The following is a 12,853-nucleotide window of genomic DNA, read 5'->3' on the forward strand; positions in this document are numbered from 1 at the left end:
GAATAAAGACTGAAACTACACTTAGACTGTTTCCACCTGAGTTAAAAGGTCCACTGTGTAACATTTATTCATCAGCAGAAATGTAATACCCTACCCATTAATATGCTTGTAAAAAATCCTTTTGTTTCTGTTGCCTTGGAATCAATTTAAACCTTAAACCTGCACTGAGCAACTGCATGAAGGAAGCGATTTGCTTTATGTCGAGAAAGACAGAGGCAACACAACACACACACAACATTGCGTGAGTAAAGTGAGTGCAAATGCAAACAGGTTGGAGTATGACTGAAAAGTTTCAGGAGTGAATTTTACTGCAAAAAAAACCCTCTGTTTCCGTGAAAGCCGCCTTCAAATAAACTGTGTTATTATAGTTATTATTAATTTCAACAAAAAAGAGATAAAAACTAAAATATTAAGGACAATGAAAACTGAAAAATGACACCCTGCAGCTTTAAGGAGGCCAGCAAGTTTCTACGGCAGCCCGAATGGACAACAGCCAAAGTATGCATTTCATGCTCTGAAGCAGCTTACAACACAAACAAAGAACATCCTTTTTGATACATGAAGTACCCTGACACCCCTGTGAAAGAGCGGGGTGAGAGTTTCTGTTTGTTATAATCTGTGGTCTCACCATTAGATGTCAGTAATTTTTTCCACACTGAACCTTTAAGACCGTCAGGTGCAAATATAAAGATCACAAGAGGGGCCACATGGACAATGGTTTGAAGTTCTCTTTGGATGTTTAACCTAAGAAAAATAAACTTCCAAATATGGGAATAAAACACTGGCGAACTGTCCAGGGTGTACCCCGCCTATCCCTCAATGTCAGCTGAGATAGCCGAGACTAAACCAAGGATAAAGTGGTAGATAAGGGATGGATGGATGGGAATAAAACAAGTAAAAAGTGTCATGTGAGCTGAACATGAGGCAAGAGAAATCCAGCAAACAAATACATACAAACTGCAGTCCTTGGTAGCGGAGCAGAGGGAAGTCTTTGATCGTGTAGCTGGGGTTGTACACACAGTCAGGCAGAACTCCTTGTAGGAACTTGCTGCTTATCAAAGGCACTGCAAGCACAATGTACAGATCGTAGATGAGATTACTTCACACTGTGGTTAAAGGAACTTACTTTGCACAACACATGTTGTTGAACGTCTCTGACCTTGGTAGAGAGTGTCACGTGGGTCTTTCCTCAGCATGTCGACCGCAGCGATGTGCTGTTTTGTGGGCGTGGTCTGGTGGCTCGCAGCCGTCTGTGGTATGTGGGTAACATCGCTCATCAAAAATGTTGACTCATCTGTGGGGTGAAGAGAAGTTCTCGGAGTTTACTGTGAAACTTATCTTCCGACTTGATGTGCGGTCTGAGCTTCGGAGCAGAATATGCAAGGCAACAGTTTATGGTTAAGACACTGTGTGATCCAGATTTACTGTGAAATCTCACCGACTTTGTTTCAATCCTTCTTCTAACGTACAAGCTCTAGAGGGGAATTGATTTATTGAATGATATTGAGGGTCACACAGTGGCGTAGTGGCTAGAACTGTTCCTTTGCAGCAAAAATACCTGGGTTCAAGACCCAGTTCGACAGATCAGACAAATCAGGCATTGGGCAGAGTTAACTTCAGAAGTATAGAAGCACTAGCAGAGAACCGATGTATTGTCCAACTCTGCTATGTGGTGATATATGACCCCATTCAACTTGTTAGTATTCTTCTGTTTTCTGGTTCAACTATTTTGTCACAACACAACTTAAACTGGTAGCTCATTGGTGCCATGTAGAGCAGTGGTTCCTTAATACTTGGTTGGAACTGACAAATTTGTCCCCAAACAGATTTACAGAGTTTTCCCAACCTTGTATATGTTTCAAATAATATGCATATAATATTAGGAGGTTAGTATGAGGAAGTTGATATCATGTGTTATGACTGTAAATTAGAGGCTACATTATGTACAAATGTGGTGTGCCATCTTTGAAAAGTGGGTCATTGTATAGTTTGGTAAACAGTGATGTAGAGCACCAAAGTGCATCTCTCTACCATCCATTAAATTCAAAACATTAAATTCTTTAATCTCGCTGTTGTTTTCTTCTTCTTTTTCTGTGTATCAACGTCTGTTATTTCCAGAGGGAGGAACTGTGCCTCTGTAGACCATTCTGGGTCAAGTTTTGGGTCAAAACGTTTGCATGCAATAAGAATTCAACTCTCTGTGTTCCATTTGTAGTTGGTAGTTGTTTAATTTTTAAATCAGACATGTTGCTAGGCAGTTTCTGTGTTAGCCCAAGGTTTGTTTGCTATATTTTACTTACTGACATAGAGGGAGATGTGCTTGGATTCAATAACCATGAACTCGAAGCCGTGGTCCAGAAACTGCCACTGTGTGAAGACACAAAACACAAAGATCTGCATGATGTAAAAGCTAGCACGGAAAAGATCACTCAGAGAGCGCAGAACCTCCACCAAGGCTTAAACACTTAGGCCCTGATTTACTAAAGCTTTGTGCATGCAAAAACATACGTTGCAAACTGATGTGAAATCCTCATTTAAATAGGGCGGTCTTAACCACTTCTGCGCCTGTAGCCAATTGCAGCAGCAATGTAAGTAGGTCACCAACAAAACGCAAACCAGCAGCAGGGGCAGTCTTTAAGATCGTGCATGCAATTTAGCACTCTCTATTTGGAATCTTAGTAAATCAGGCCCTCAGTCACCTGCGTTCCACAGCCAGAAGACTTTCAGAACTTTACCTGGTTATAGTTATTACCATCTTGCATAAACATGACACAATTCATCCTGAATGTCTCTGATACTGTATACACATCTGGACTTGTTGAATGGTACTGAACCGTGTTTCATTAAAACTGTTACCAAATCTGTAATCTGGATCAAATCTGGGTGAAACTTAATCTGCTTAAGTGAGTGTCTGATCCTGCAAAAACACACCAAATTCAAATCCATTCAGTTTTGATAGAGATATGGTTTCTTTTTTTTCTCCAGTTTTGCCCATTGTACTGTAAGTGATAAGGACTTCTTGAAAATGTTATAATATCTTAAGTTGTGATGACATCATACTTGGGTGATCATCGACCCATCACAAAAAAAGTGTCAACAACTGTAAACAGGAAGTTGCTAACAGAAGAACAAACTTACAGATAAACCCACGCTGATGAAAACATAAGACCAGAGAGATGGAACCAGTGAAGTAAGAAGGAAGCACGTCTGTACTGAATCAAAGTACTTACTGCCACCTCCACGTGGTCTGTCCCTTTGTGATCCTGCTTGTGGATGACTTCAAAAAAGTACTTCCTCTGAGCAGAAAGCCTGTCAGACAGTTAAAAAAACAAACAGTAAAACTATTTTTAGAACTACATCATGGAAATATAAGACACAACCTGAACAGTTATTTTCAAAATGAGACACACACATGTAGAACAGACTGGCTTTGCTGATCTGTGCTGAGTATGCAGCAGCTCCCACTGTCAGATAACTATCTGTCTTTTCAGGTTAATTCCACAGTTCGGTTAATTCCACAGTTAGGTTAATTCCCAGAACTACACAAATGTTCAAGGGCTAGGGGTGTTTTTTTAAATTATTTTTTTATTTATCTACTTGCTTAAAATGTTGCTGCACTGGTAGTTTTTCAAAGCTTTTGGTGATGCTTTTCTATGCTGTTCACACAGTATGTGTGTGTTTTTATTTGGTTTTATCTTGGTTTTGTTATTCAAACACTTTAAAATCCATTCTTACTGAGCAAACACTGACGCATTCAATTGAGCTTACATTCATTGGAACATTCATATGCAGTGAATGGTGTTGATCTCATGCTGATATCAGGGGTGTGATTGGCAAAGGACAAAAAAAAGGAAAATATACGGTCACCTACCATGACGCGGCGGCGAGATGTATTTTCAGTGTTTAATGAAATATACTGTTTAGTTTTAGAACCGATTAATCTGTTGATTATTTTCTCGATTAGTCAAATATATATATATATATATATATATACAGTTATTATATATATATATATATTTAAAAAAAAAGAGAGAAAAAAAAACACCCTCTAAAACCGATTAATTAATCCTTCCAGCCCGACTGGTTACCTAAATGTTTCATGAATATTACATGATATGTAATAAAAATAAAAATGAGTTATAATATATTGTGCTGAGCACTATACCTCTTTAATGTTAACCAATGGCGCGTTTCCATGGCGACTGACCGGGAAAAGATGCGCGTAACGTCATGTTTACGCGATTCCTGATCGTTAAAATTAGTCTCTAAAGTAACGTTAAACTTTAAAAACAGATGCACACATACGCAGTACACAGGTACACTGGTTATTTTTAGCGCTGCTCTTTTCCTTTAATAAACAGACCGCTCCAGTTCCACTGTATGCGCACTAATGACGTTTAAGGATTTACATTACATTTTACTGCACCTATTATTTGATCATTTTCTAATTTGTCATTATATATTATCCATCCATCCATTATCTACCGCTTTTTCCTCCACCAGAGGGTTGCTGTGCCTATCTCAGCAGACATTGGGCAATAGGCGGAGTACACCCTGGACAGTATTATATATCAAGAGCAACAAGCCTAGCAGGTATGGGTAACCCCACATACTTTTAATGATAACAAACACAACCCAAACACATTCTGGAAATAATAATGTTACACAAAATATTACTGAATATGAGGATCTAGAGCTAAACCCTTTTCAATATACTGAGCATCATCCACAGGACATAGAAAATGATATTGATCCAGAAAACAACTTTTTCCCTAACATCAAGAACAACTGCTACTATTACACTGAAGAACAGTTCAACAACACTATAAAATCTGGAAACAAAATATCAATAATCCACTTTAACAGCAGGAGCTTGTATGCCAATTTTGAGAACATAAAATATTTCCTAAGCCAGATCACACAGCCTTTTAGCATCATTGCTGTATCAGAAACTTGGATGAACAGTGAACGGGCTATTGACTTTGAACTGGATGGATATGAATTGGTCTATGTAAACAGAAAAAACAAGAATGGTGGTGGTGTTGCTTTGTTTGTGGACAGGAAATTCAATTTCAAGGTTGATGAAAAGTTGTCAGTAGTAGTAGATAATCTTCTTGAATGTGTTACTATAGAAATTGTAATGGAGAGAAAGAAAAATATTATTGTGAGTTGTATATACAGAACACCAGGTTCAAACATAGACTTGTTCAGGGACTGGATGGAGGAAAATTTCTCAAGAATAAGTCAGAAAGTCATGTTTATCTGTGGTGACTTTAACATTGACTTACTAAACCAAAATAAACACAAAATGACAGAAGAATTTATCAACACTTTATACAGCTTAAGTCTATATCCTAAAATCACCAGACCCAGCCGCATTACTTCCCATAGTGCCTCACTTATTGATAATATCTTCACTAATCAAATAGATAATGACACAGTGAGCGGACTGTTAGTTTGTGATATCAGTGACCATTTGCCTGTTTTTACAACTTACAACAACAGCCACATGAATAACCAACAGGATATCAAACTACAATATAGAAGGGTTAGGACAGAAGAGTCTATGGTTAAATTAAGAAATGATTTGCTAGCTCAAGACTGGGAACGAATATATAAAGAAAATGACTGCAACAAAGCATATGATGAATTCTTAAAAATTGTTTGTGTTTTCTATGATAAAAATTGTCCAATCAAACAATATAGAAAAAAACAAAATCATAAAGATAATCAGTGGATCACAAAGGGACTTCAAAACGCTTGTAAAAAGAAAAATACATTATATCGAGAATTTCTAAAACATCGAACAGCAGAAGCTGAAAACAAATATAAAAAATATAAAAATAAATTAACTAGCATTATGAGAATACGTAAAAAGGAATATTATAATGAAATATTAGAAAACAACAAAAACAATATTAAAGGTATTTGGAATATTTTGAACAGTATAATAAGAAATGGCTCTAGACAGACTAATTACCCCGAATATTTTATTGATAATGATTTAAATGTTGATAATATTGAGGAGGTGGTTAATAAGTTCAATCATTTCTTTGTAAGTGTTGGACCGAAATTGGCAGAAAAAATCCCAGATCCACCAATGACTGGAAGTACCAATGAGGAGGTCATAGAAAGGAATCCTTCTTCTATGTTTCTCAGAGCAATAGAAGAAAAAGAAATTATAGAAACTGTTAATAAATGTAAAAATAAGATGTCCTCTGACTGTCATGACATAGACATGAAAACAGTAAAAAGGGTTATTGCTGGGATTTCTAAACCACTCACTCATATCTTCAATTTATCATTCCAAACCGGGCAATTTCCTCATAAAATGAAACTAGCAAAAGTAACACCGCTGTACAAAACTGGGGATCGTCACCACTTCACAAATTACAGGCCTGTTTCTCTTCTTCCTCAATTCTCAAAAATATTAGAAAAACTTTTTAATAACCGATTGGACAGTTTTATAGAAAAACACAACTTACTCAGTAACAGTCAATATGGTTTCAGATCAAACCATTCAACATCACTTGCTCTAACAGAACTTATAGAAACTATAACAGATTCCATAGATAAAAAGCAATATGCAGCAGGAGTATTCATTGATCTAAAAAAAGCATTTGATACAATTAACCACAATAGATTGATTTATAAATTGGAGCAATATGGGATCAGGGGGGTAGCCTTGAATTGGGTGGGAAGTTATTTGAGAAACAGGCAGCAATATGTGAAGATGGGAGACTGTTCGTCAGAATGTCTGGATATTGCATGTGGTGTCCCCCAGGGGTCAGTGTTGGGACCCAAACTCTTTGTCCTATATATTAATGACATCTGTAATGTGTCTAGTCTAGTTAAATGTATTTTATTTGCAGATGACACAAACATTTTTTGTTCTGGTGAAAATTTGCAGCAACTTTTGGATGTCATCTCTTCAGAGTTAAGTAAAATTAAAAAATGGTTGGACAAGAATAAATTATCACTAAATCTGAACAAAACAAAAATCATGTTATTTGGAAACTGTAAAATACACAATCAAATACAGGTACAAATAGATGGTGTAAATATTGAAAGAGTAAATGAAAATAAATTCCTGGGAGTGATAATAGATGACAAAATTTGCTGGAAACCTCACATAAAACATATCAAATCTAAACTGTCTCGCAGTATTTCAGTTTTGGTAAAAGCAAAGCATGTCCTAGATCATAAATCACTCTATATTCTGTACAACTCACTGATTCTTCCTTATTTAGAGTACTGTACAGAGACATGGGGAAACACATACAAAACTGCACTTCAGCCACTTTTCATAATGCAAAAAAGAGCAATGAGAATTATTCACAGGGTTGATTATGGGGCACACACCAATGACTTATTTTGGAAATCTAAAACTCTAAAATTGTTTGATTTGGTGGAGCATAAAACAGTCCAAGTATTATATAAAGCAAGGAACTATCTGCTACCAATAAATATTCAGAGAATGTTTCATGAAAGAGAGCAAGGTTATGATTTAAGAGAGAAATCAAATCTAAAGGTTGGTAGAGCGCGTACAACAATGAAAAGTTTCTGTATCACCATTTGTGGAGTAAAACTGTGGAATAATATGAGTACTGAAATCAAAAACATTTCGAGTGTAATCATGTTTAAAAAGAGACATAAAGAAATGATTCTCCAGAGGTACATTGAATAATTCACACAAGGTGTTTGATTACTTACTATTTGGATTAAAATGTGTAATGTGTAAAATGTTTAATTAGAACATATAGTTAAAATTATAGGGGTAGGATTAGATAAGTTTATACTTCTTCCTACTCCTTTTCGCTCATGTAAACTGCGTTGCTTATGAGATGTTGTGTATACATTTTTTCTGTTCACTTATTATATTATTATTTTATCTTATTTATTTATTATTATTATATTTTTTTTTTTTTTTTACACTGTCGTTTACATGATCGAAATAAAGATATCAATCAATCAATCAATCAATATATTATGTAATGTAAATTTGAATATGATGATAAGGAAACCACAAAATTCCCCCACAATTAGTGACACAATGGTAATCCTTGTTAGACATGGTTTCAGCTCCGTGACTGCATTTGCTGCTGGCATGAAAGCACAACAATGTCTCCCGTTCAGATTTAGGGTGAATTCCAATTCCTTGCTTAACCCTCAATCTTAACCCTCAATCTCAAAAATGTGCGCTCCCGCTAGTGCAAGTGCTGTCCCGATTCTCAGAAAAATTAAGTTGAGGGGCAAGTTTAAGGGCTGTATCGCCCTCAATATTGAGATTTTCCGAGACCACCCTTAGGAGAAAGGGCTACCCAGAATGCATTGCATGTTTTCACATACGAAAGATGGCGTCGAAAGCAGCGAAGCGAGTGAGCTACAAATGAAGTATTTTCTTTGTTAATAGAGATATAAAAATGATGAAAACCATTGTATTATCTTAGTTTAGGCCCATATTATAGATTACTGATGTCATTGTTGCGTAACATTTATTTTTATTTTACGATCTTTTCTCAATAGCCGGCCGGTGCGGACAAGCGATCGTTTGCTATTGTTTACTTTTCAATAAGCCGTGGTGTGTGGTAACTGTCAGCTGAACATGTCCGTGGTTGTGGTATTTGTATGAGTATCATCTTATAACTAACTGACAACCTAATAACTTGACTGACAAACGGATCGTAATAAATAATCCGTAATCTGACGTAAATGTGTTCTTCTTCTTCTTTTTTGGAGTTGACAGACTGGACGCAGCTTTCGCGTTATTCTGCCCCCTACAGTCTGAAGACGTATCTGCATTTAAGGGGTGTCCCATTTCTAAGTGACAAAATAACCCTCAACACTTGGTTTTGAGGGCCAGTTAAGATTAAGGGTTGAGCTTGAGGGTTAAGATAGGAATTGGAATTGGCCCTTTGTCCCCTTTGTGCAGATCTGTGAGGGAGAATAAAGGTGCAACACCTCTACCTTGACCGGGTTATTTAAACGGGGCTATTGTTGACCACAGCTGTCGATCTGACAATAAACTCACCAAACTGGTCTGGAAGTCTGAGTGCTATATTTATCAAACTCGCCTGGCGCTGTCCACTCTGTGCCAGTCTGGAGAAACACACAAGCACACACAGATTATAGTGACACACATGGAAAATACAGTCATTTTCTGCTGCTTAAGAAAAAAAAACTGGCAACCATACCTTTCCAACCCAGGCCAACAACTGCACATTAAGGGGAGAGTCATCAAAGCTGAGCCATAATTCAGAGTTATCATCCGAGCTCAAAGCAAAAACAAAGTCTCCTGAAAGGCAAGAGTAAAAATGAAACAAAGATGTCAGGAGTGAATGACATAAGTGTGGTAACAGAAAGTGATGAAATGTAAAAGTACATGTTTTACCGTCAATATATGGATGCAAATAACCAAAGATCCTGAGCCCATAGTTGGTCCATTGAGGTGAGACAGCTAGCTTCTGCACTGTAGTTCTAGTCTGAAACAGAGAATCAGTCACATAAGTGTTTACTCAAAGCTAAACTACCGTGCATCTTGAGTGCAGGGACATAAGGATCTAACATGTGCATACAGAATGCTTCTTGGTGTGAAAACAAGTGTGGCTCTGTGTGTCAGACTGTGTGCGGCAATGTCCGCTTGCCACATAAGACACACAGCTGCAGCAGCACTATCCTGTGAGTGAGACAAGGTGCAGTCAAGCTGAGGCAGATGACGAACGCAGTGCCCCCAACCACAGACTGTTCACTCCACTCCGGGAGGCGTTACAGGTCTCTCCGCACCACAACCAGCAGCTGCAGAGGAAGGTTCTTTCCTGCAGCTGTCAGGTCACTGACCAGGGGCCTCATGTACAAACCGTGCGTAAGATCTGAAACTTATCACAGTGTTTCAAAATAATATGTGTCTACAGTGACAAACAAATTATTCTGTGACAAACAACACACCACATATGCTTGAACATATGTGGATAAAATCAGAGAGGACACTGAAGACAAAACTGATCCCGTGCGCAAACACACACACTTCAAACGCGTGTGTGTGAGTGAGACACTTTTCTCTAAGTCTTACTTTGAGCAAATGACTGATATTGATTTTCCACAGATTAATCTTTTCTTTATGTAAATAGACACACAGCTGCTGATGTGAACGCATGAACACACATCAGTCTACAATGTTGTAAATGCTCCAAAATACAGTTACAAACTAATTTTGTTGTAAGAAAATGGGACCTGAACGTAGAGTAGAACATTTCCGTTTAATCCAAACGATAACGAAAACTGTAAAAAAAAGTATTCCTCTGCGCCTTTCATCAGAAGAGACAGGTGATGCAGGTGTGCGCTCGTCAGCAGCTGGAGACATCAGAACACACAGAGAGCAGGTGCGGTGACCCTGACATTTAGTTCCTTCATGTTTATCTATAATTCCAAAAAACAAACATCATAAATCGATGCGTTGATCATGCACTTTCCTTCTTTTTCTTTTATTTTCCACCTTGGGCGTGGTGTGTTACTCATTCACCTGCGCTCAGCTTCATGTTTGATGGGATGTATAAAGAGAAGTCGCACAGGACTCGGCATTCGCACGGTTTTATAAATCATACATACATACTATTTTTGTGAGTACGCCATCAAAGCTGTGCACTCTGTTATAGATGAGGCCCCTGGTCACCCTACTGGACTCTAGCTCTGCACCCCGGCGACAACCAACCGTTATGCAACCACATAGTTAATTTTTCCATATTTATTGTATGCCATTATGTCAGTATTTGTTTACTACCATGCACAAGTAAATATATCACTGAACTTTTGCTGTGTAACAGTAACAATGAGCACTCAAACACACCAAAATATTACTAAAAACACAAAAAAAAACAGATTTTGCACAGGCTCTGCACTAGTCTCACGCAAAACCACAGATGAAAACCATGTAATGACACTGGTCTGAGGATCACTGAAGTGAGCATGATTTATGTGTGATATTTCATTGAAATCTATCCAAAACCACATGAGGGAAAATGTCTCTCATGGATGTGTTATATTTCATGGCAATCCATCCCATGTTTTTTTTTACAGTTCACCAAAAACCACAGGTGACAACCTTGTGATGACACTTAAAGAAACGTCCGAGGATCACTGCAGTCAGTATGACTAATCCTGTAGAGAGAGTGTGAAGTGCTGAGGTAAAAGTCATAACTCACGTGAGGATACAGCGGGTAGTGCAGGTTCGTGCGGAGCCCGGCTGTAGAACCACCACACCAGTCCTCAAAGATATGCAGGTTGGCCTGTCCTTTATACTGCAGAGAGAGAGAAGACACTGCTGTGAAGAACACACTTCAGAGTTTGTGGAGTAATCAGGGTTTCCCCCAGAAAACTTGCTAAGCCCAGTGGTAGGACCTCTCGGGCAGCCCACCGGCGGCCCACAACATTTTTGTAAAAAAAAATTAAAAGTTCATAGGAAATTTTTAATTATGACTATTATGTGTTATTGTAAGATGTTTATTAACAATACTTTTACACCAACTATAGAGTCTTACAAAAAGACATACTCTTGAAATTATATGAATAATATAATTTTCTTTCACTTAAGTTAAATACTAATTAAGTAATTGGCCAGTGAATCTTAAAACAAGCCATGCAATAGTCACATTTAAAAGTAAAATGAATCAACATAAATTAATAAGTGGTAGTGCCCCCTCATTTGCCTCATCTGGTGCACACAAACGGCCCTTTTTTTCTGCGCACCGCCCCTGCACTGTTCTCTTCTCCCTCTCCTGTGCCGTTCGTCGCTCCTGCGTCTCCAAGCGGTCTCTTTGTATCCAAAGCAGACTGGATCATTTCTCTACGTGTTTTATCCCCAGATAAAAATTATGATCTTTATGACGAGGATGGAGTACAGATTAAGTGCAGGTGATCCGAGTAGATCTGAGTAAAACGTGGTGACAGACTCTGAAGAGCAGAGCACACTTTTCATTGTTTTTACTCAGTGGTCTCAATATTTATGTAGAAGACGCTTTAGCGCTGTAGTTAAGGGAATAACAGATGAATCAGATGAGCTGTTCTCTTAAGTTAACTGCTCAAAGAGAGAGAATGTTCTCTGGTGTGAAGTGAATGTCGGGGGGAGTTCATAATCTGCTCTGTATGCAGCCAAGTTTTGCTTTTGCGCAAAGAGACTTTCCAGCGTTTAAAGGGGACCTAGACCGGAAGGGCGAGATCTCTGAAAAAACCTGGTCCGGTTACGTAAAACAGCATTTCTCCTGAACAGCAGATCGTCCTGCTCCAGGCACTAGTCCGGGCACATCCGGTTGCGTACATTGAACCGCAGAAGAAGAATAACATCCGTTGTGGAGGTGTTCACGAGCAACAGTGTCTTCTGACCCTGGGTCTGACTCCGGGTCAAAGTCATAAAAGGGACTGCGGCGGGGAGTCGTGAAGAAGCTATTTTTAAACATTGTTAAAACAACGTTTTGTTTTAACAGTAGAAACCAAACACTGCAAGTGTCTGCTTGTCCCGTTGTCTGTATGTATGAGATTTTGGATTGGCATGTTTACGTGTTTATGTGACATAAAAACTCCTGGCAGCCTCTCAGATGACATAGGGCGATAGGCGGAGTACACCCTGGACAGTTTGCCAGTCCATCGCAGGGCCACATATAGAAACAAACAACCAACCATTCACTCTCACACCTATGGTCATTTTACCTAATCCCAAAATCTGCATGTTTTTGGACTGTGGGAGGAAGCCGGAGAACCCAGAGGGAACCCACACACACACTCCTAGCAGAAAGGTTATTGTTCCAACCGGGGCTCGACTCAGGTCTTCTTGCTGCAAAGGCAAGAGTGCTAACCAATACGC

General features: G+C 38.4%; 1 protein-coding gene across 1 annotated transcript in view; it reads right to left on the reverse strand.

Annotated features, from left to right (window-relative positions):
- b4galnt3b (beta-1,4-N-acetyl-galactosaminyl transferase 3b) overlaps nucleotides 1-12,853 on the reverse strand; it is a gene marked incomplete at its 3' end in the record, with an annotated part of 60,678 nt that overhangs the window by 20,883 nt on the left and 26,942 nt on the right. The window contains exons 4-11 of the mRNA XM_083894280.1: nucleotides 11,199-11,294; nucleotides 9,392-9,482; nucleotides 9,195-9,295; nucleotides 9,032-9,099; nucleotides 3,231-3,309; nucleotides 2,301-2,367; nucleotides 1,160-1,294; nucleotides 955-1,064 (exon numbers count right to left, since the gene is read on the reverse strand). Coding sequence (XP_083750406.1) covers nucleotides 955-1,064; nucleotides 1,160-1,294; nucleotides 2,301-2,367; nucleotides 3,231-3,309; nucleotides 9,032-9,099; nucleotides 9,195-9,295; nucleotides 9,392-9,482; nucleotides 11,199-11,294 — 747 coding nt within the window. The remainder of the gene's footprint in view (nucleotides 1-954; nucleotides 1,065-1,159; nucleotides 1,295-2,300; nucleotides 2,368-3,230; nucleotides 3,310-9,031; nucleotides 9,100-9,194; nucleotides 9,296-9,391; nucleotides 9,483-11,198; nucleotides 11,295-12,853) is intronic.

The sequence above is a fragment of the Microchirus variegatus genome (genome assembly GCF_963457635.1).
Source record: "Microchirus variegatus genome assembly, chromosome: 8".
Taxonomy (NCBI): domain Eukaryota; kingdom Metazoa; phylum Chordata; class Actinopteri; order Pleuronectiformes; family Soleidae; genus Microchirus; species Microchirus variegatus.